A 23,616-nucleotide genomic window follows, 5' to 3' on the forward strand; every position below is an offset into this window, starting at 1 on the left:
GTAGAGCTGGACATGGCCAAACTGAGCAATCGAGGGAGAAGGGCCTTGATCAGGAAGGAGACCAAGAACCCGATGGTCACTCTGACAGAGCTCCAGAATTCCTCTGTGGAGATGGGAGAACCATCCAGAAGAACAACCATCTCTGCAGCACTCCATCAATCAGTCCTTATGGTAGAGTGGCCAGATGGAAGCCACTCCTCAGTAAAAGGCAGCCCGCTTGGAGTTTGCCAAAAGGCACCTAAAGTAATCTCAGACATGAGAAACAAGATTATCTGGTCTGATGAAACCAGGATTGAACTCTTTGGCCTGAATGCCAAGCGTCACGTCAGGAGGAAACCTGGCACCATCTCGACAGTGAAGCATGGTGGTGGCAGCATCATGCTGTGGGGAAGTTTTTCAGCAGCAGGGACTAGGAGACTAGTCAGGATCGAGGGAAAGATGAACTGAGCAAAGCACAGAGAGATCCTTGATGAAAACCGGCTCCAGTGCGCTCAGAACCTCAGACTGGAGTGAAGGTTCACCTTCCAACAGGACAACAACCCTAAGCACACAGCCAAGACAATGCAGGAGTGGCTTCGGGGCAAGTCTCTGAATGTCCTTGAGTGGCCCAACCAGTGCACGGACTTGAACCCGATCAAACATCTCTGGAGAGACCTGAAAATAGATGTGCAGTGGCACTTCCCATCCAACCTGACAGAGCTTGATAGGATCTGCAGAGAAAAATGGGAGAAACTCCCCAAATACAGGTGTGCCAAGCTTGTAGCTTGACCCCTGAGTAAAGGGTCTGAATACTTATGTACTGTAAACGTGATATTTACAGGTTTTTTATTTATACAGTTGCAAAAATTTATTAAAACCAGTTTTTGCTTTGTCATTATGGGGTATTGTGTGTAGATTGATGGGGGGGGGGGGGGGGGGGGGGGGGAACTATTTCATAAATTTTAGAATACGGTTGTAATGTAACAAAATGTGGAAAAAGTCAAGAGGTCTGAATACTTTCCGAATGCACTGTACTTAGCTTTGCTACACTCATGTTAATGGGAAAATCTCACTTGCTTTTCACTCAGTCAACAATCAAATGATATATCAAAATGACCAGAAAACTCAACACAGTTCAGTTAAACATGTTATTTCTAGATTTTGAAGATGTAAAAATAAGGAGACATGGAGAGCTAGCTTTTCTGTTCTTTTCACTGGGCTTCTTCCAATGGTCACGGACCAACGTACGAAGAAGAGAAGCGCGCATTTGCAGCAGTAATACTGAATGTCTCCCCCTAGTGGTAGCGCTAAGTATACATGTATATCAGTGCAACACCATGCAGGTCTACAATAATAATGGAGTTGATGGCCCAATAACCTTTTTACAGAATGGCATTGCTACTGCAACATGTAAACACCCCCTTTTCACATGTGAAGAGAATAACACAGCTGCCAATTTCCGGTGTTTTTGTTGTTGTCGTAAGGGCACACATACACAAGGACTCCTCTGAGCTGAGAGAAAAGCTGAGGCAGATTGGAGGTATCTGCATGTCTTCCTGCCTGCTTGGCTTCAAACAACATTCTCACATGAATCTCCTAATCCACTGGCTCTTCCACGGCAGCCTTGCTCAGATCAAGTCCGCCCAATGCTCCAAATCAATTTGAGAGCTCCCTAATAGAACTGTAGTCTATTCCCAGCAAATAATGACCAGACCAAGTATCTCACCACGTTGTATGGAGTGCGTCCCAAATGGCTCCCGTATTCCCTATAAAGTGCACTACTTTTGACCAGAGCCCTATGGACTGCACCACAAAGGGAAAATACAGTCGGCTGCCGTTTGGGACGCACCCATGGCCTCGCTGGCATGCGCTATAGGATGGTTAAGCTTTTTATTTACTGTACTGTAAAGGGGCTAAGCGTAAGGATTTGGTAATTATGGGAATTATGCAAATGTTACAGCCAAGGAACTTTATGTAACTGTTTGTCAACGATTCAAGTGTCATTATGCTAATTTTACATTAGCATGTGTCAAGGGCTGGCTGTGACTGGTGCTAGTGCCATGCTCTTGGCCCCAACACGAGTAAAGCTATTTTTAAAGGCGGCATGATGAATCAATTTCATCAAGAGTTGACGAGTGCTGACAATCCGACATAGGCCAACAGTATGTTCTGTACATTCAGTACTATAATGAAGATTGGAGCTTCACTTCAATTACATTTCCATTCATTCACAACGAAAAAATATTTCGAAACGACCACATTCAATGCACACATAGATAGGGATCTATTTAAAGAAGCGGGAAGATGGTTGAATTATTGGTTAGATTCAATTCCACTTAGATTGTGAAAGCTGCGTAGTGCATTCCCACTAATACCACATCAACACGGCAAACACAGCAAAAGCACTAAAAAAAACAACACAGCTCCTGTGGCACAAATATAAGAGGAAGAATGATTGTAGACTATTTCCAAGACGTCTCCTGGTATTCTCTCTGTCTATTTGCTTGAAAAGAGAGTTTCATTTCCAACAGCACAGAGAAGATACAGGGGCCTATAACATCATTTCACAGAAAATGGGGGTGATTTCACCATAAACGTCACTGTTGGAGCCCTCGTCTCACTCGCACACATTCTCATTTCATCCATCATTTCACAGTATCATGTGGATAATCCCAATCCATGCTGATACAGTAGAGTGTCCTATACTCAGCCTTGTCTCAGGGTAGTAAGTTAGCAGTCAAGTGATATCCCTTTGGTGGTGTGGGAGCTGTGCTTGGCAAAGTGGATGGGGTTATATCCTGTCTGGTTGTCTCTGTCCGGGGGTAATTTTGGACGTGGCCACAGTGTCCCCCAACCCCCCAGTCTCAGTCCCCAGTGTCTATGCTGAAATAGTCTATGTGCCAGGGGGCTAGGGTCAGTCTGTTATATCTGGTGCAATTCTCCTGTCTTATCTGGGGTCCTGTGTGATCTTAGGTATGCTCCCTATAATTCTCCTCTCTCTTGCTCTCCTCCCAGAGGACCTTAGCCCTAGGACCATGTCTCAAGACTACCTGGCCTGATGACTCCTGGCTGTCCCTGTCCCTGTCCCCAGTCCACCTGGCCGTGCTGCTGATCATGTTTCTGCTGTTCTGCCTGCGGCTATGGAACTCATACCTGTTCCCGGACCTGCTGTTTTGACACTCTCTCTCTCGACCTTTGAATGCTCGGCTATGAAAAGCCAACTGACATTTACTCCTGAGGTGCTGACCTGTTACAGGTAGCCTCGGGGTTAAGAGCATTGGGCCATTAACTGAAAGGTTGCTGCTTTAAATCCCTGAGCCGGCAAAGTGGAAAAATCTCCCGTTCTGCCCTTGAGCAAGGCAGTTAACCTCCAAAAACTGCTCCCCGGGCACTGATGATGTGGACATTGATTAAGGCAGGCCCCCGCACCTTTCTGATTCAGCGGGGTTGGATTAAATACGGACGACACATTTCAATTGAACGCATTCAGTTGTGCAACTGACGAGGTATCCCCTTTCCCTAACCATTGTGATTATTATTTGACCCTGCTGGGGGTCAATGAAGTTTTGAACATCTTGAAGAACAATCTGCTCTTAAAGGTATATTTCGGGATTTTGGCAATGAAGCTCTTTATCTACCACCCCAGAGTCAGATGAACTCGTTGATACAATGTGTATGTGTCTGTGTGCAGTTTGAAGGAAGTTGCGAACTAACGCTAGCGCAATTGCTAATTAGCATTAGCGCAATGACTGAAAGTCTATGGGTAACTGCTAGCATGCGGTTTGATACCCATAGACTTCCAGTCATTGCACTAATGCTAGTTAGCATTGGCTCACAAAACTACCTCTAACTTCCTTCATACTGGACACAGCGACATAAAAATGGTATCCATGAGTTCAATTGACTCTGGGGAAGTACATAAAAGGCATCATTGCCAAAATCCTGAAGTATCCCTTTGATGGCCATGTACTCTTATAATCTCCACCCGGCACAGCCAGAAAAGGACTGGCCACCACTCGGAGCCTGGTTCCTCTCTAGGTTTCTTCCTAGCCTCATGTCTTTCATGACTGTTTTTCCTAGTCACTGTGCATCTACATCTTCATTGCTGTCTCCTTGGGGTTTTAGGCTGGGTTTCTGTATAAGCACTTTGTGACAACTGCTGATGTAAAAAAGTATGTATAAATAAATGTAATTGATTGATTGATGGTGTTCGGGATTAAGGGGTAGGTCTAAGTAGGTCTTTCAAAGATAGAATGTGAAGATATGTGGCGGATGTGGAAAAACATGTATTTAATCCATTTTAGAATAAGGCTGTAACTTAACAAAATGTGGAAAAAGTTAAGGGGTCTGAATACTTTCTGAATGCACTGTATTTACAAGTACAGTATGTATGTACAGAATGTGCTGAAACTTACATCCAATTCCACAGAGATACTTTCGAAGCAGACATGCTAAGAGTACAGGCAAAATTATGGGATTGGGGGAGGGGGCATCTTTGCGGCGGGGGGCCTTACATTACATTAAATGAGAATTCTATGTGATCACATCAGGAGAGTGAGAGCGAGAGAGAATTGCAAAATGAGTCATGTGTTGTGACTGGCTTTGTGTGTAATGTGATGCAGTAGGGCAGGCAGACCAGCGCTTACCATGATAACAACTACACTGGCTTGATTCCACACATGATTGGATGTCGTGAGAGACGGAAAAGCACAGAATCCCTGAACAGTTTCCTCCCATCATGTGATGAAGTGTCCATTATCTCAATTCAATCTGTGAGTGTAAAAAAAGTGGTTAAAATGAACCAACACAACCAAACGCGCACACACACACGCACGCACGCACGCACGCACGCACGCACGCACGCACACACACACACACACACACACACACACACACACACACACACACACACACACACACACACACACACACACACACACACACACACACACACACAGTTGAAAGCTCATGAACACGTCCGTGTTAAGACTTCAATCTATGATGATATGTAGTCTAATGATCATAACAGGCTTTTGGTTAGGATTTTTTTGTAGCTAACACTTTGATTGTACAATAAAGGCTGGTTAAAACTCAAAACTACACATAATAGTATTTCCATGTGACTGTTATGACGCTAATTCCCTTTCTATGGTGATATTATATAAATGGTTACGGATAGTGTGAACACACACATCCAGACCAGTTTGCAGGTGAAGGTTATTTAATAGAAGTATTTAATCTGAGAATTTATGTACCGTGCCTTCGGAAAGTATTCAGCCCCCTTGAATTTTTCCACATTTTGTTACATTACAGCCTTATTCTAAATTAGATTTGTTTTTAAATCCTCATCAATCTACACACAATACCTCATTATGACAAAGCAAAAACAAGTTTGTAAAAATTAAAAAAATCTGAAATACCTTATTTACATAAGTATTGAGACCCTTTGCTATGAGACTCGAATTTGAGCTCAGGTGCATCCAGTTTCCATTGATCATCCTTGAGATGTTTCTTTATATTGATTGGAGTCCACCTGTGGTAAATTAAATTGAATGGACATGATTTAGAAAGGCACACACCTGTCTATATAAGGTCCCACAGTTGACAGTGCATGTCAGAGCTAAAACCAAGCCATGAGGTCGAAGGAATTATCCGTAGAGCTCCGAGACAGGATTTTGTCGAGGCAAAGCTCTGGGGAAGGGTACCAAAATATTTCTGCAGCATTGAAGGTCCCCGAGAACACAGTGGCCTCCATCATTCTTAAATGGAAGAAGTTTGATACCACCAACACTCTTCCTAGAGCAGGCCGCCTGGCTAAACTGAGCAATCGAGGGAGAAGGCCCTTGGTCAGGGAGGTGACCAAGAATCCGATGGTCACTCTGACAGAGCTCCAGAGTTCCTCTGTAGAGCTGAGAGAACCTTCCAGAAGGACAACCATCTCTGCAGCACTCCAACAATCAGGTCACTCTACCATGACAGTCAGGTCACCATGACAATCAGGTCACTCTACCATGACAGTTTGCCAAATACACCTAAAGGACTCTCAGACCATGAGAAACAAGATTGTCTGGTCTGATGAAACCAAGATTGAACTCTTTGGCCTGAATGCCAAGCGTCATGTCTGGAGGAAACCTGGCACCATCCTTACAGTGAAGCATGGTGGCGGCAGCATCATGCTGTGGGGATGTTTTTCAGTGGCAGGTACTGGGAGACTAGTCAGGATTGAGGGAAAGAGGAACAGAGAAAAGTACAGAGAGATCCTTGAAGAAAACCTGCCCCAGAGTGCTCAGGACGTCAGACTGGGGCGAAGGTTCACCTTCCAACCGGACAATGACCCTAAACACGCAGCCAAGACACCGCAGGAATGGCTTCGGGACAAGTCTCTGAATGTCCTTGAGTGGCACAGCCAGAGCCTGGACTTGAACCCGATCTAACATGTCTGGAGAGACCTGAAAATAGCTGTGCAGCAACGCTCCCCATCCAAACTCCCCAAATACAGGTGTGCCAAGCTCGAAGACTCGAGGCTGTAATCGGTTCCAAAGATGCTTCAACAAAGTACTGAGTAAAGGGTCTGAATACTTACGTACATGTGATATTTCAGTTGTTGTTATTTTATAAATTTGCAAAAAATAAAAAAAATCCTGGTTTTGCTTTGTCATTATGGCGTATTGTGTGTAGATTGATGAGGGGGAAAACGATTTAATTAGTTTTAGAGTAAGGCTGTAACGTAACAAAATGTGGAAAAATTAAAAGGGGGCCTGAATACTTTCTGAATGCACTGTAGGAGTTCTTATTTCTTTTGTTCTTATTAATAATACTTGTTCTTATAATCTTACATAAAAACAAACATGATTTTTTGCCTTAACTTGTCTACTGTAGGTTTAATTGATAATAGCAATAAAAAGTATTAACTGCCCTCCATTCTATTAGCGAACGTGCAATCGCTGGAGAATAAACTGGATGAGCTCCGTTCGAGACTATCCTATCAATGTGATCTGAAGAACTGTAATATCCGATGTTTCTCCGAGTCATGGCTGAACAAGAACATGGAAAATATAAATCTAGCTGTTTTTTCTACGCACCGGCAGGACAGAACGGCAGCGTTGGGTAAACTCAAGAGGGGTAGTGTGTGTCTCTTTGTTAACAACAGCAGGTGCGCAATCTCTAATATTAAGGAAGTCTCGAGGTTCTGCTCTCCTGAGTTAGAATACCTTATGTCATGACTGGCCTGTGATGATCAGGTTACAGTGGATCACAGATCTACAGAGATATGGAGGGTTTTATGACCTCACGCCCATCAATAATTATAAGGCAGCAGACCAACTCCTTTCTGGTCTATAATGTGAGAGACTGGAATGTATGTGTGTCTTATGAAGAGTTTACAGCCCAAAACTACAGAACATCAACTAAATGGACTTTGGGACAATATATTTCATAATCCGAATGGGTGGGAATCAGGATGGATGGAATATGAAAATGTATGTATATTGTATGAATTTATTGAAAGTTAAATGAGGAATGTTATAACGAAAACATTGTAACTCGAAGAGTTTATAATGTATATGTGATTTTTACATACTTTATGTTGTGTAGAAAATATCTAGATGAAAGAGAATGTTTTAGTGACGATAAGGCTGTGGTTTTAGTCTAAAAGAGATCGTAGTAAATCCTAATACCTTACCTCGTAACTATCTACGCCCCAGGGAACCCAGAGAGCATGTCACGAAGATGATAACGCCCCTTTCTACCCTAGGGTATAAAACATGTGAGTTAAGAATTGACATACTAGACTAGAGGACCACGAGCTGCAGCCAAGGTCCACGATTAGTCCCAACCCCGCAAACGCAACACGAGGTTCAACACAAAGGAAACCTCTTAACAATCAATGCTACGGTTGAGTACTGTATCTAAGAAGGTGAATTGAAGCAGGACCACCCGGTTATTCTTTTAAAGTCACCGGTTGTCAACTCGGCAACCGGTGACTTTATTCGATAAATAGCATGTCACCACATTAACGATAGCAACGTCACGACACTTATGATGTAGACCATACTATTTACCAAGAGAGTTTTCATCTATATTTTTTCGTAGCTGTCTATTTACCACCACAAGCCGACGCGTACACTAAGACCGCACTCAACGAGCTGTATAGGACCATACAAGAAAATACTCAACCAGAGGCGGCTCGTGGCCGGTGATTTCAATGCAGCTGAAATCTATTTGACCTCCTTTCTACCAGCATGTCACCTGTACAACTAGAGGCGCAACAACTCTAGATCCTCTTTACTTCACACACAGAGAAACATACAAATCTCTCCCTTGCCTGCCATTTGGCAAATCTGACCATAACTCTATCCTTCTAATTCCTGTTTACACGCAAAGATTCAAACAGGAACTACCAGTGACGCGCTCAATAGGGAAGTGGTCCGATAAAGCGGATGCTAAACTACAGGACTGTTTCGCTAGCACAGATTATAATATGTTATGGGATTCATCCGATGGCATTGAGGAGTACACAACATCAGTCACCGGCTTCATTAATAAGTGCATCGACGATGTCGTCCCCACAGTGACTGTACGTACATATTCCCACCAGAAGCCATGGATTACAGGCAACACCCGCACTGAGCTAAATGCTAGAGCTGCCAATTTCAAGGAGCGGGACGCTTATAAGAAATCCCGCTACGCCCTCCAACGAACAATCAAACAGGAAAAGCATCAATACACGACAAAGATCAAATCCTACTACACCGGCTTTGACACTCCTCAAATGTGGTAGGGTTTGCAAACACTCACGGATTACAAAGGTAAACCCAGCCACAAGCTGCCCAGTGACGCTCCACGAATGTGGTAGGGCTTGCAAACTATCATGGATTACAAAGGTAACCCCAGCCACGAGCTGCCCAGTGACACGAGCCTACTAGACCAGCTAGATGCCTTCAATGCTCACTTCGAGGCAAGCAACACTGAACCATGCATAACGACTGTGTGATCACGCTCGCCGTAGCCTATGTGAGTAAGACCTTTAAACAGGTTAACATTCACAAGGCCAAACAAATTCCCAGGACGCATACTCAGAGCATGCACTGACCAGCTGGCAAGTGTCTTCACTGATATTATCAACCGCTCCCTGACGCAGTCTGTAATACCTACTATAGTCCCTGTGGCCAAAAACACCAAGGTAACCTTTCTAAATTACTATTGCCCTTAGCACTCACATCTGTAGCGATGAAATGCTTTGAAGGCTGGTCATGGCGCACATCAATATCATTATCCCAGGAACTCTGGACCAACTCCAATTTGCATACCACCCCAACAGATCCACAGATGACGCAACCTCGATTGCACTCCACACTGCCCTTTTACACATGGACAAAAAGAACACCTATGTGAGGATGCTGTTAACTTCTTATGGCTGCGATCGATATGACAACAGCCAGTGAAAGTGCAGGGCGCCAAATTCAAACAACAGAAAATTCTTCAAACGTACATGTATCTTATACCATTTTAAAGGTAATTTTGTTGTTAATCCCACCAAAGTGTCCGATTTCAAATAGGCTTTTCAGCGAAACCACCACAAACGTTAGGTCACCACCAACTCACAGAAAAATTCAGCCATTTTTCCAGCCAAAGAGAGTAGTCACAAAAAGCACAAATAGAGATAAAATTAATCACTAACCTTTGATGATCTTCATCAGATGATACTCATAGGACTTCATGTTATACAATACATATATGTCTTGTTCGATTAAGTTCATATTTATATCCAAAAACCTCCGTTTACATTGGCGCCATGTTCAGAAATGCCTCATCATAAACTTTGATGAAAGATACATGTTTTACATAGAATTAAAGATACACTTGTTCTTAATGCAACCGCTGTGTCAGATTTCAAAAAGCTTTATGGCAAAACACAATATTCAATCATCTAAAAACAGCGTTCAGCCACAAAAGCAAGCCATACAGTTACCCGCCAAATTGTGCAGTCAACAAAACTCATAAAAAGCATTATAAATCTTCACTTACCTTTGCTGATCTTCGTTGTAATGCACTCCCAGGACTCCCACTTCCACAGGAAATTTATGTTTTTTTCGGTAATGTCCATCATTTATGTCCAAATAGCTATTTTTGTAGCGTGTTTGGTAAACAAATCCAACATCAGGGAAGCGCGTTCACTAAAACCTGACAAAATGTCCAAAAGTTCCGTAACAGTCCGTAGAAACATGTCAAACGATGTATTGAATCAATCTTTAGAATGTTTTTAACATAAATCTTGAATAACGTTCCAACCGGAGAATTACATTGACTTCAGATGAGCGATGGAACAAAGCTCCCTCTCATGTGAATGTGCATGGTCAAAGAATGGTCAGGTCATGGCAGACCTGACTAATTCCCCTCTCATTCGGCCCCCCTTCACAGTAGAGGCATCAGACAAGGTTCTACAGACTGTTGACATCTAGTGGAAGCTGTATGAAGTGCAAACTCATCCATATCTCGCTGTGATTTCAATTGGATCTTGGTTGAAAATCGACCAGCCTCAGAATTTTCACTTCCTGTTTGGATTTTTTCTCAGGTTTTTGCCTGCCATATGAGTTCTGTTATACTCACAGACATGATTCAAACAGTTTTAGAAACTTCAGAGTGTTTTCTATCCAATACTAATAATAATATGCATATATTAGCAACTATGACTGAGGAGCAGGCCGTTTACTCTGGGCACCTCTGTGCACCTTTCATCCAAGCTACTCAATACTGCCCCTGCAGCCATAAGAAGTTAATTGACTACAGCTCAGCATTCAACACCATAGTGCCCTTCAAGCTCATCAGTAAATTAATGACCCTGGGACTGAACACCTCCCTTTGCAACTGTATCCTGGACTTCCTGTCGGGCTGCCCCCAGGTGGTGAGGGTAGGCAACAACAAATCCACCAGGCTGACCCTCGGGGGACCCTCAGGAGTGCGTGCCTAGGCCTCTCCTGTACTCCCTGTTCGTCTAAATTGATTCCAGATATTCAATGATGTTTTGACACATATATTTTTGGTGAAGGAGGAGTAAGGGCCTGTAACGGAGGAGTGAGCGAGAGAAGACAATGATGCCGGTATAGATGAGGCGGCCTCCATCTCTAGCCAAATTGGGGGTGGGAATATCTCTCTGCTCTGCAACCAGTACCGAATGATTCTAAGGTTAGCGGCCCAATAAAATAATCTGTGTCACAGCCGTCAAAAGGAGGAGACCAAGGCGCATTCGAAGAATGATCACTGAACAAAACTAACAAAATAACTAAACGAACCGTGAAGCTATACAAATGAGTGCTGAACAGGCAACTACACATAGACAAGAACCCACAAATACCCAAGGGAAAATGGCTACCTAAATATGGTCCCCAATCAGAGACAACGATAAACAGCTGCCTCTGATTGGGAACCATATCAGGCCACCATAGACATATATATACCTAGACCTACAAAAAACCCTAGATATACAAAAACCCTAGACAAAACTAGCATACCCACCCTAGTCACACCCTGACCTAACCAAAATAATAAAGAAAACATAGATAACTAAGGTCAGGGCGTGACAATCTGAAATCCGGTAGCGCTAGACCGCCGTCTGGTTTGGGCCTTTGCAAAAGCAATTTCGTATCCTAGGGGCATTTTGTACCATAAAAAAGGAGAATTAGGCCGTCGATCTTTTTGAAAAACGTATTGGGAAGAAAAATCGGTAGGCACTGATAGAGATATAAGAATTTAGGGAGAGTATTAATTTTAATATAATTAATTATTGCGACTAAGGAGAGGTGTAGCAAAGACCAGCGTTCCAAATCGTCCTTAGTACGGGTTAAAAGAGGAGCAAAGTTCGCCTGAAAAAGGTTTTCAAATCTGATTGTCACGTCCACCCCGAGATAAATAAAACTACTGTGAACAATTTTAAATGGAAAGTTATGTAAAGGGATTTTTTTTGTGGCCACATAAAGCAGCAACAATTCGCATTTACTGAGATTCAGTATATACCCTGATAGGTGACCGAAGGATGTGAAAGTGGCAAGGGCAGCAGGAACAGAAACGTCGGATTTGTATAATAATAAATAATCTTCATATAAAGACAGTTTGTGCTGTTCATGTCCATATCTGACTATACCTTTGATGAGGGGGTTGGAGCGAAGTGCTATTGCAAGTGGTTCTATGGCGAGGGAAACCGTAATGGACTTAAAGGGCAACCCTGGCATGTCAATCGTTGCAAAGGGAAGCAATCTGATTGAGTGTTATTAGACGTGACAGAGACTTGAGGGGACGAGTACAGAAGTCTTATCCAAGTAATGAATTTAGAGCCAAAGCCAAATTTATTTAGAATGTAAAAAAGGTATTTCCATTCCACCCGGTCAAACGCGTTCTCCGCATCCAGGGATAAAATAGCTTTAGAGGCATTGGTAACAGGATTATATATAATATTAAATAATCGTTGAAGATTCAACAATGAGTCTATTTTTAATAAATCCTGTTAGATCCAGAGAGATAATTGATGGAAGGACTGTTTACAGATGCGTTGCCATAAGTTTGGCTAGAATTTTATAGTTGACATTTAGCAGGCTAACTGGACGGTATGATACACAGTCAAGAGGGTCTTTGTTTTTTATAAGAATAAGACAAATGGTTTCCTGGGTGAGAGTTGGGAGAGCACCATTTACAAATGCTTCAATGTACATTTAAATTAGAATAGGGCCTATTTTACGGGAGGTCCGTGGGGCGACGCACAATTGGCATAGCGTCGTCCGGGTTAGGGAGGGTTTGGCCGGTAGGGATATCCTTGTCTCATCGCGCTCCAGCGACTCCTGTGGCGGGTCGAGCGCAGTGCGCGCTAACCAAGGGGGCCAGGTACACGGTGTTTCCTCCGACACATTGGTGCGGCTGGCTGCTGGGTTGGAGGCGCGCTGTGTTAAGAAGCAGTGCGGCTTGTTTGGGTTGTGCTTCGGAGGACGCATGGCTTTCGACCTTCGTCTCTCCCGAGCCCGTACGGGAGTTGTAGCGATGAGACAAGATAGTAATTACTAGCGATTGGATACCACGAAAATTGGGGAGAAAATGGGATACAAATTTATATATATTTTTTTTTAATAATAGGGCCTATTTTAGAGAGAAGCTTTCTATAAAACTCTGCCGGGTAGCCGTCAGGCCCTGAGTTCTCCCGGATTGAAGAGATTTGACAGCATTAGACAATTCTTCAACAGTGGCTACACTAATTTTTTAACCAAATCCCGGCTGACAGAAGGCACAGCAAGTGAGTGGAAGAAATTATCCAATTCCAATATATCCACTTTACTTTCAGAAGTATATAAAGGCTGGTAAAATCTCTTGAACTCATCATTGATCCCCCAAGGGTCTAATGATATCCCAGACGATGTACGAAGTTTAGGAATCTGGTGTGATGATGATAGTTGACGTAACTTGTGAGCTAATAATTTACTGGCTTTATCTCCTTGTTCACAGTAAGTGCTCCTAGACTTGACAAGCAGTTCAGTAACCTGGTCTGTTAATAATGTGTCAAATTCTGCTTGCAAAGTTAAACGCTCCTTCTAAATATCTGGAGATGGTGAAACGGCATAAATGTCATCTAATTGGGCAATACAGCATGTTAACATAGATGGCCTATCCTTTTTCAGTTTGTTCTCATGTGCAGTGTAGGAAATCATTTCACCTCTGAAATAAGCTTTCAAAGTTTCCCTGTGAGTAGACGCAGAGATGTTTGGGGTTCTATTGTGTACTCATGAAAAAATGTATTTGATCCAAAACAAAATTGACAAAGTGTTCATTACTGAGCAGTTGAGTATTTAGCCGCCAAGGCGGTCGCAGGTTGTCAACAGTTTGAAAGACCACTTCCATAGTAACAGGGGCGTGGTCAGATACAACAATTGGATTATATGAACATGAAGATATGGATTGGAGAAGTCTGTCATCTACAAGGAAGTAATCTATGCGCATAAAAGTGTGGTGAACCGATGAGAAAAAAAGTCTCCAAGGGTCTGAAACTGAGAACGCAGACATAAAGGTTCGGACAACTCTATCTGAGGTTGACAAGGTAGTAGGTTAAGTGGAGGATCAATCCAAATGTGGGTCTAACCAACCTAAGATCAACATATGAGAGGACATATCGGGGAGTGTAGAGAAAACCGATTTGGGGGGAAAAAAATCACAATTGTCCCAATTAGGAGCGTAAATATTAACAAGAAGTACATTCATAATGAGCAGCCTACCACTGACAATTATGTATCTACCATGGGGTTCTGTGATCACATTAGAACTTGTAAAATGTACCGATCTGTGAAGTAAAAATAGCCACCCCTCTTGCCTTACTCTGAAATAAGGAATGGAACACCTGACCCACCCATCTGCACTTAAGACTTGAGTGTTGAGATACCGTCAGATGAGTTTCTTGGAGAAAGATGAGGTGAGCTTTAAATTGATGAAGGTGGTGTAGCACCTTACTACGTTTAACTGGGTTATTGATGCCCCTGCAATTCCAAGTAAGAAAATTAAAACCATTCCCTCCAGCTGGATGGGCTACACTAGGCTGAGTCATGTCTTAAGAGAGAGAGAGGACATGTAAAGGACAAGGTACAATGTAAACTAAATATCTGTCACACCCTGACCTTAGTTATCTATGTTTTCTGTATTATTTTGGTCAGGTCAGGGTGTGACGAGGGTGGGTATGCGTGTTTTTGTATTGTCTAGGGTTTTTGTTTTTTCTGGGGGTCTTTGTAAGTCTAGGCATATTGTAAGTCTATGGTGGCCTGAATTGGTTCCCAATCAGAGGCAGCTGTTTATCGTTGTCTCTGATTGGGATCCTATTTAGGTTGCCATTTTCCCTTTTGGTTTCGTGGGTTCTTGTCTATGTGTAGTTACCTGTCAGCACTCGTTTTTGTATAGCTTCACGTTAGTTTGTTCAGTGTTCTTTCGTCATTAAAGGAAGAATGTACGCTTATCACGCTGCGCATTGGTCTCCTCCTTACGACGGACGTGACAATATCTTAGTTGACCCTAATACCGTAAATTTAAAAAAACAAAGACGAGAGACAAAGCGCAAAAAAACATATAAAAACTATTTACAAATAAAGAGGGAAAACTTCCCTCACAGCCTCCCTTGCCAAAGCATCTCCTCAACTGAGAAGCAAGCAAAACCCTAAATACAATTTTTTTTAGAGCAAAGCTTTATAACTCTTACTCTGTGCTACCTGAGATTTGTGACCATTTAACCAGAGTAAACCAAACATGCAAAGATTGGTCCCCAGTAGAGTCTAAGGAAAACAAACCATGGTTAAGAAAGGTTTAAGAGCAATAAAAGTGGTAAAACTGTGACTAAACCATGAATGGTGGCTTAGATCAAAATAAAATAGTAATGATACAAATAAAAAGCAATAATGTGAGTGGAATAAAGAATATATATTTGTGCATATCTGCATTGTATCACATTATAGTGGGGTGTCAACTGTATACTCACCAACATGGGTTGGAAATGAAAAGGGAAAAAAATAACAACATTCAAGTGTCAATGAACCCAGCAAAGTTGGCTTCGCTGTCCAACCAGTCTGCCAGCTGGCCTGCTAACTAGCCTGCTAACAAGACGAGCTAACCAACCATTTGTTCCACACCATGCGGCACAACAGCCGCTTTCACATTCTTGTTGATGAAATCGGCTGCTAAAGCCGTGGAGCCGTCCGGCAAAGTCAGTCTCAGAACCGCAGGGTAGATGAGGCCAAACTTCACGCCCGGGCAGGCGCGTAGCTGGCACTTCACAGCTCCAAAGCTAGCCTGCTTCTTAGCCACAGCCGTGGTGTAGTCCGCAAATATCGAGACTCTTTTACCCTTGTAAAGGAGAGGAGATGCTTCTCCCAATCGCCTCAGTATGTCATTGTGGACATGAAAGAAATGCACCCTGATGACAAATGGTCCCGGGGGTTCTCGATCCCGAGGTCAGCTATGCAGGGTGCGGTGGGTCTAGTAGCGGCTTCACCTCCAGGCCGAGCTGAAGCAGCTGGGCCATGAACTCCGTCGGTCTTGGGCCCTCCACTCCCTCCGGTATTCCCAGAAGACGCCTGTTGTTCCTCCGCATTGTAATTTCCATATCTTCACATCTATTGTTGAGGTATGCCACCCTAGTTGTTAATGAGCCAATGTTAGCCTCTAGCCCGCTAATGCGAGTGCTGTGGTCTGTAGCACTGCGTTCCAGCTCCGATAAGGCCGCTCCGTGTTTGTCAAGCATGTTCTGTTTACTCTCGATAGATTTTTTAAGCTCGTCTTTGACTATTTATATCTCTGACCTGAGATTGGTAGAGAGAGTTTCAATTTTACCGAAAATATTTAGGTTTTGAGGTTTTGAGGGTGCCCATCGTGGATTGTAGCATCTCCACAGTCAGTGTTCCCGCGGGGCCGACATTAGCCGCAGCATCCGGTGGCGGGGGTGAATCAGGAGTCTTGCAGACTCTGTTTTTGGCTGAGTAGACGACAGTACAAACGTACATTTTTCAGACTTGATCTGAATTGTTTAGAGGTCTCTTCAGACGCCTGACCAAACAGAAATATATAACATTTTGCAAGGTTAAATATATACATTTGGTCACTAACTCAGGAGCGATAGGGAAACGCGTTCTACATCCTTGACTTGCCCCCCGTTGCCTCTCCTTCTAGGGCAACCTATGGTGAATCAATTTGTTGACAGATTTTCAAGCGAATATTCTAATATTCACACAAAAAATATGAACATTTTATCAGCAGCGGTCTGTTTCCTTCAAACGGGCTTCTTGAGAATTGAAGCTGTCTTTAATAACATAGTGCACAGAAAAAGCACTGTTGTATAATGTTTAATTTACTGAATAAAAATAGAAGTTCTATGTGTTTCCATTCCATTTCTAACTCTGTCAATGGTTTTGGCACAAAAAATCTGTGATAAACAGCAAATGTTCCCACTCTGGCTTTCACATGTGCGGTCTCGCCAACAGCTCGCAGATATAGCACAAAGAGTAGGCTACATAATGAGATTATAGATCAAATCAAATGTATTTCTAAAGCCCTTCTTACATCAGCTGATATCTCAAAGTGCTGTACAGAAACCCACCCTAAAACCCCAAACAGCATGCAATGCAGGTGTAGAAGCACTCTAGATAAGAGTGAAATCATTTTTTACTTGTCAATTGGCAGCCAATCACCAATCATCGTGTCGCCAACATATTATTAAGACCCTTGATATTTCTTGGAAAGGAGCATCAAGCTCATCACCGTGCACTTTCACCAGCCTCTGAAGTTCATCCTAATTTATTTCATCTGTAGCCTAATAAACTTTGCATGCTTTTCCAAGTCGTACCGGGAGGACCACACAACATCGCATCGCGCGACTGCAAGTTTACAGTGACATCATGGTTATTCTATACCAACTATCGCAAGAAACCGTTTCCACAGCCATTTGTCGCATGATCTAGTTCACCGACATGAAATCTCTGTCTAGCGTATTTTGTTCTTTCAATATTTAGAAAGTTTAGCGACGATTGTCATGTTTCCATCAGGCCCGTCATTGGTTGTTGTCCAACAGGTACTACACTTGCATAAAAAAAGGTTGGATGCAAACATGGTTACTGATACCCCGTGTGATACCGTTATGCAGTTACAGTTCTGGTTGAGATTGGTCTGTTCATCTCAAAGGAGGTTCCTATTGCAAAAAAAAAAAAACATATGGCACTCCCATATATGGTACCCATGGCATACCTTCACAGATGAAGGTACGCACATAAAGACACCAAGGTAAACACACACCCTTATCACTCATGCATACTCATGCACACACGCTGGTGAGTGTCATTACCTGGCCTCGGCCACCGTACAGCAGTAGCTGCCGCTCCTCCGTGAGCTCCTGCCCCCCCTCAGCTCCTCGCGGGACTTACGACGGTTAAAGTAGTCCGTAAGTTTCCCAAAACTCGCCATAGTCGCCGCCCCTCAGCACTGCCTTTGTTCGTTTTTCTTTAAAGACTGACAAATGGACAGACTAGATGAAGGTCCAGAGATTCCAGTCAGACACGCCCTCAATGGGTGCGGACACACCCCTCTGAGGGGCTGTGGTCTACCTGTCAGGTCTCCACATACAGTTGTTAAGTCAGTGTTCGCGGTTGCATCCTCTTCCTCATCCTATCAGACGGAGAAGAAGAATGAACAGCAGAAGTAGCCAGACACTCCTCTCTCTCTCTCTCTCCTGGCAGTGCTCCTGCGCTCAGTGCAGCGAACACACACGTGTGCGCGCATAGACACACACACACACAATAGCAGCGTTTGTAACTGGATTCCAATCGCCACAGCAGAAGAGAGTACCCCTGCTGTTAGCCTCCGCAGTGGAAATAGAGAGATGGAGAGAGAAAGGGGTGGAGGGGGAGAGAGACGAATGGAGGGGGAGAGAGAGAGAAATGGAGGAGAGAGAGATGTGGGTGCTGCTTTCAGTTGGGTACGGAGGTCTCTCTCTCTCTCTGTTTTTAGAGCGCCCAGAACTAGTGCTGCATCTATCTGCTGCCGTGTACACTCTCTCTCTCGCTCTCTCGCTCTGTGTGATCACGTAGAATTCCCATTTAGGTAACATATGGCCCCCTGCCGCAAAGATGCCTCTCCCCCAATTCTTACAGTTCTCTTAGCATCTCTGCTTCGAAAGGCACCTCTGTGAATTTGGACCATGTGAATATCAGTACATTCTGTACATACATACTTAGAAATATGAATGGATGAAAAATAGCGAATGAAGCCCAGTGGATATGGACACGTGATTGGGCCAGTGCATTCACTACCAGTTACATTTCATAACTACAGGAGCTCGTTGGTGGTTATAATTAAGCAATAAGGCCAGAGAGGGTCTGGTATATGGCCAATATACCACGGCTAAGGGCAATTCTTATGCACGATGCAATGCGGAGTGCCTGGACACAGACCTTAGCCGTGGTATATTGGCCATATGTCACAAACCCCCGAGGTGCCGTATTGCTATTATAAACTGGTTACTAACGTAATTAAAGCAGTAAAAATACATGTTTTGTCATACGGTCTGATATACCATGGCTGTCAGCCAATCAGAATTCAGGGCTCGAACCACCCAGTTTATAAAGTCTGATATACCACGGCTTTCAGCCAATCAGAATTCAAGGCTCAAACCACCCAATTTATAATGCATAATAATACTAACTACAGTAGGTTTTATGTAACTCAGTGGTCATTATAATGCCTTATGATGCTGATTAGTCCTTATATAGCTCTGTGGTCGCACAGATCCTCCACATATCCTCACATTCTATCTTAAAAAGACCTCTACTTAGAGTCTTACCCCTTAATCCCTAACACCATACTGTATCAGCATGGATTAGGATTATCCACATGATACCGTCAAATGTGGATGAAATGAGAACGTGTGAGAGTGAAACGAGGGATCCAACAGTGACGGTTCTGGTGAAATCACCCCCATTTTCTATGGAATTATGTTTTAGGCTCATGTATCTTCTCCGTGCTGTTTCCATAATGTTGAAAATAACACTCTCTCTTTTCAAGCAAATAGGCAGAGAGAATACCAGGAGACATATGGGAATAGTCTACAATAATTTGTCCTCTTATATTTGTGCCACAGGAGCTGTGTCTTGTTTTTTTTGTGCTTTTGTTGTGTTTGCCGTGTTGATGTGGTATTAGTGGGAATGCACTACGCAGCTTTCACAATCTAATAGGACAGTGGAATTGAATCTAACCTCACAACTCAACCATCTTCCCGCTTCTTTAAATAGATCCATATCTATGTGTGCATTGAATGTGGTCGTTTTGAAAGATCTTTTTCATTGTGAGTGAATGGAAATGAAATTGAAGGGAGGCTCCATTCTTCATTACAGTACTTCAGTGGAGATAGAGTGATGGAGGGAGAGAAGGATGGTGGGGGAGAGAGAGAGATGAGGGAGAGAAGGATGGTGGGGGAGACAGTGGATGCTGTGTTCAGTTGGGTACGGAGGTTTCTCTCTCTCTCTCTCTGTTTTTAGCGCGCCCAGAACTAGTGCAGCATCTATTTGCTGCCATGTTTGCTGCCATTTTTACTGCCAATATGCTGCCATATTCGCTGCCATCTCTCTCTCTCTCTCTCTCTCTCTCTCTCTCTCTCTCACACACACATACCACAGAGATGAGTGCACCTGCCTGATTTCCAGTCTTACCTAACTCCCCATGTCTGGAGGATCTCTATAAAAACTCTAAAACCATCTAATCAATAATGGAAAGAAGCAAAGAGGGTTTGCCAGAATGACTAAGTGAAGCCCCAGCATTCATCTTTGAGGAGGAGGAGCGTGAAAAAAATCCATTCATAAGAGAGGAGGGGAGAGGCTTTACAGTATGAGGAGCACATACACTCTCTGTGTCTATTGATTGCATTCTAACCCATTCCCCTCTCATCTTCTCTTCTCTTTTTCTCCCAATAAGAGCGCATAGAAATATGTGGCCTGTGCGCCATGATTGGGAGTCAGTAATGAGAGTTGAGAGACATTTATTAAAAGTGTTCCGTTTGTGAAATAATGATGAAATGTTGTGATTAAGTCTGAATGACTGAAACACATTTTCTCATGTATTGAAGGACAGGGAAATTGCCTTTTACATTGTGGTACCAATTTATTGGTTGTAATCGTCAATTTGGTAATGGTATGGTCCTGGCTAGGGCCAAGTGCATACCTGTTTGAAGTCCCTGCGGTGTATTCACTAGTATTCACTAAAATGTTTTGCACTGTCGCAAAAGGTTTCGTAACGGAAACCGTTTACTCCAAGTGGGAAATGTTTTGCCACGAAAACGTGAGTTTCTTTTGGACAACTTCAGGTAGGTCCCTCCTAACTGACCTAAGACAGGGAATTTTTACGAGGACTAAATGTCAGGAATTGTGAAAAACTGAGTTTTTTCATGATATCCAATTGGTAGTTACAGTGTTGTCCCATCGCTGCAACTCCCGCCATGCATTCTCTGAAACACGACCCTGCCAAGCCGCACTGCTTCCTGACAAACTGCTCGCTTAACCTGGAAGCCAGCCGCACCAATGTGTCGGAGGAAACACCGTACAACTGGCGATTGTGTCAGCATGCATCCGCCCGACCCTGAAATCTGAAATCTCAGACTTCCGAGTTCAGTATGTTCAAGACAACAGGGAACTCTGAAAAAAAACTAGCTCAGAATGGGAAAAAATAGTTTTGAACGGTCATCCAACTCAGAATTCCAACTCGGGAACTCGGGCCTCTTTCTAGAGCTCTGACTTTCTGACCTGAAGATCACTGATATCGTGATTTTACCTCATATTTTGCAGAGTTCTCAGTTGTCTTGAAAGCATCATAAAAGTAATGTTACCCTTTGCCAGCTCTTATCTGTGTGAAGCTGGATTCAGTGCTCCCGTCTGAATGAAAACCAAATATCGATCCAGGTTGGATGTGACAGCAGAGATGAGGTGTGCACTGTCGATACATTATGTATCTTATCTCACCACCACTAATGAGATGGGTGTGCTTGATGCATGTCGCGTTGGAGCTTCTCAAAGTCAGGGATCATGGTCGACAGTGCACGCCTCATCTCTGCTGTCACATCCGACCTGGATCGATATTTGGTTTAGGTTAAGGTCAGAGTAATTTGCAATTGACTGTCTTAGCCGCACATTAAAAGTATGTGATGGTGAGTTGAGAAGACAATCAGAAATACTGTTAGAATGTTTTTCAATAGCCCCAAAGAAAAAAGTAAACATTGGCTGTCCTTTTTTCACATGGTTAGGGTCGCGAGAATTTTCAAATATCACAATGGGTTCGTGGGCCAAAACAGTTTGGGTACCCCTGTGTTAGAAGCATTCGATTGTGCAATCACATTAATTCTTTTGGATTTCTGTGCCCATGAAAACTGTCTTAACCCCATAACATAAGGAGACACGAAATGTTCGGTAGTCACACTGCATTTCTGAGATCTCTATCCAAAAAACTGTTCGACAGCTAGATTAAGGATGTCACGCCCTGGCCTTAGTTATCTTTGTTGTCTTTATTGTTTTAGTTAGGTCAGGGTGTGACATGGGGGAAGTATGTGTTTTGTATTGTCTAGTTTTTTTTTGTATGTTTATGGGGCAGTGTTAAGTCTAGGTGTATGTATGTCTATGGTTGCCTAGATTGGTTCTCAATTAGAGACAGCTGTCTATCGTTGTCTCTGATTGGGAGCCATATTTAGGCAACCATAGTCATTAGGTAGTTTGTGGGTGATTGTCTATGTCTATGTTGCATGTTAGCACTTAGTTTGTATAGCTTCACGTTCGTCGGTTTATTGTTTTGATTAGTTTGTATAGTGTTCGTTTCGTTTTCGTCTTCGTCTGATAATAAAGAAGATGTATTCATTTCACGCTGCGCCTTGGTCCTCTTCTCTTCCACGTTACGACGATCGTGACAAAGGATTCTTACAGGGTTCAAGTTCCATATCGAACTGAATTATTCATGCTTAATATATGATATAAAGACAACTTACACAGACATAACTGCAAGGACAGAAAAGTTATGTTTTATGTCACACAATTTTGGACAAATCCGTCAAGACCCCAACCATGATAAAGGGTTAAACATAGGTTTTAAATCAACTCGTGAATTGTATTGAATATAGCTATGATCCCCCCTTATATCTTCATGTAATGTCATGAAAGCAATTCACCAAGAGCTTTAACAAGTTGTCCAGTGTAGAAAATCCTCACTGTTACCCTAGTTTATAGAAATACCCATATGTATTTGCTCAATCCTTTTTATTATACTACATTACACTTTACCTAAAAGTAACCTGCAATTATAATGCATGACGATATGATCTAAGTACAGTGTTACCAGGATATTTTTTGTGTGAGTATGCATGTGAAAAATGTGGACCCACTGCCTTGCTCCCAGCAGTATAGCCTATTGATCAGCAGGTCTGGTCTGTGAGAACACAATGTTAGGTAGACCTGGGGAGAGGAAAGCAGAGCTCTGCATGTATTAATCTAGCCTGACGTCAGCAAACAGGACCCTGGGGAGAGATCACAGCCCTCAGCCAACAGCAGACTTGAAGCCAATCACCCAGGGCCAGGTAAATCATTACAGAGAGAAAGAGCGAGCAAGGGAAAGAGCGAGAGAGCGAGAGAGAGAAGCAACGACACAGAAAGACTGATTAAGTGAAAGAGAATAAATTGTGGTGGGAAACAAAGATGGAAAGTCAATCAGTGGCGGTCGGTGCCATTTAATGTTTTTTTATGTGCATGGCCTTATTTTTATTACACCATATTGGATGACTGTCATTCATATTCCATTCACCCAGCTCAATGTAACATTGATAGGTTTAGGCTACTACATGATACTCAAATTTTTCCTACACCCATCCTGAGGTTGCTAAAACCTAGCCTACGAATGAATGTTTATAACGTAGTGTACTGTACATGTCGCGAGACAAATTGGAGTAATGAAGGTGACAGACAATGACACATTCCATAATGCCTTGCACACTCTTGCCTGCATCTAGCTGATCTAGGGTGTCCAAACGTCTCCGTTTTGCAACTAAAACAAGAGCTGTCTATCCCAGTTTTGTTTCCGTTTGCTTCCGTTTAAGAAATGTTTTTCAAC

General features: G+C 43.0%; 1 protein-coding gene across 3 annotated transcripts in view; it reads right to left on the reverse strand.

Moving 5' to 3' along the window:
* Nucleotides 1-23,616, reverse strand: part of LOC129855798 (ankyrin repeat and fibronectin type-III domain-containing protein 1) — a 285,590-nt gene that overhangs the window by 233,229 nt on the left and 28,745 nt on the right. For 2 of the 3 annotated variants that reach the window (XM_055923833.1, XM_055923824.1), the window contains exon 1: nt 17,828-18,532. The exons of the other annotated variant lie outside the window; for it this stretch is intronic. In XM_055923833.1, the coding sequence (XP_055779808.1) occupies nt 17,828-17,946 (119 nt within the window). In that variant the 5' untranslated portion in view covers nt 17,947-18,532. Of the gene's footprint in view, nt 1-17,827; nt 18,533-23,616 lie in introns of those variants that run through there. 3 annotated transcript variants of the gene reach the window in all.

This window comes from Salvelinus fontinalis, chromosome 1, assembly GCF_029448725.1.
Source record: "Salvelinus fontinalis isolate EN_2023a chromosome 1, ASM2944872v1, whole genome shotgun sequence".
Taxonomy (NCBI): Eukaryota; Metazoa; Chordata; class Actinopteri; order Salmoniformes; family Salmonidae; genus Salvelinus; species Salvelinus fontinalis.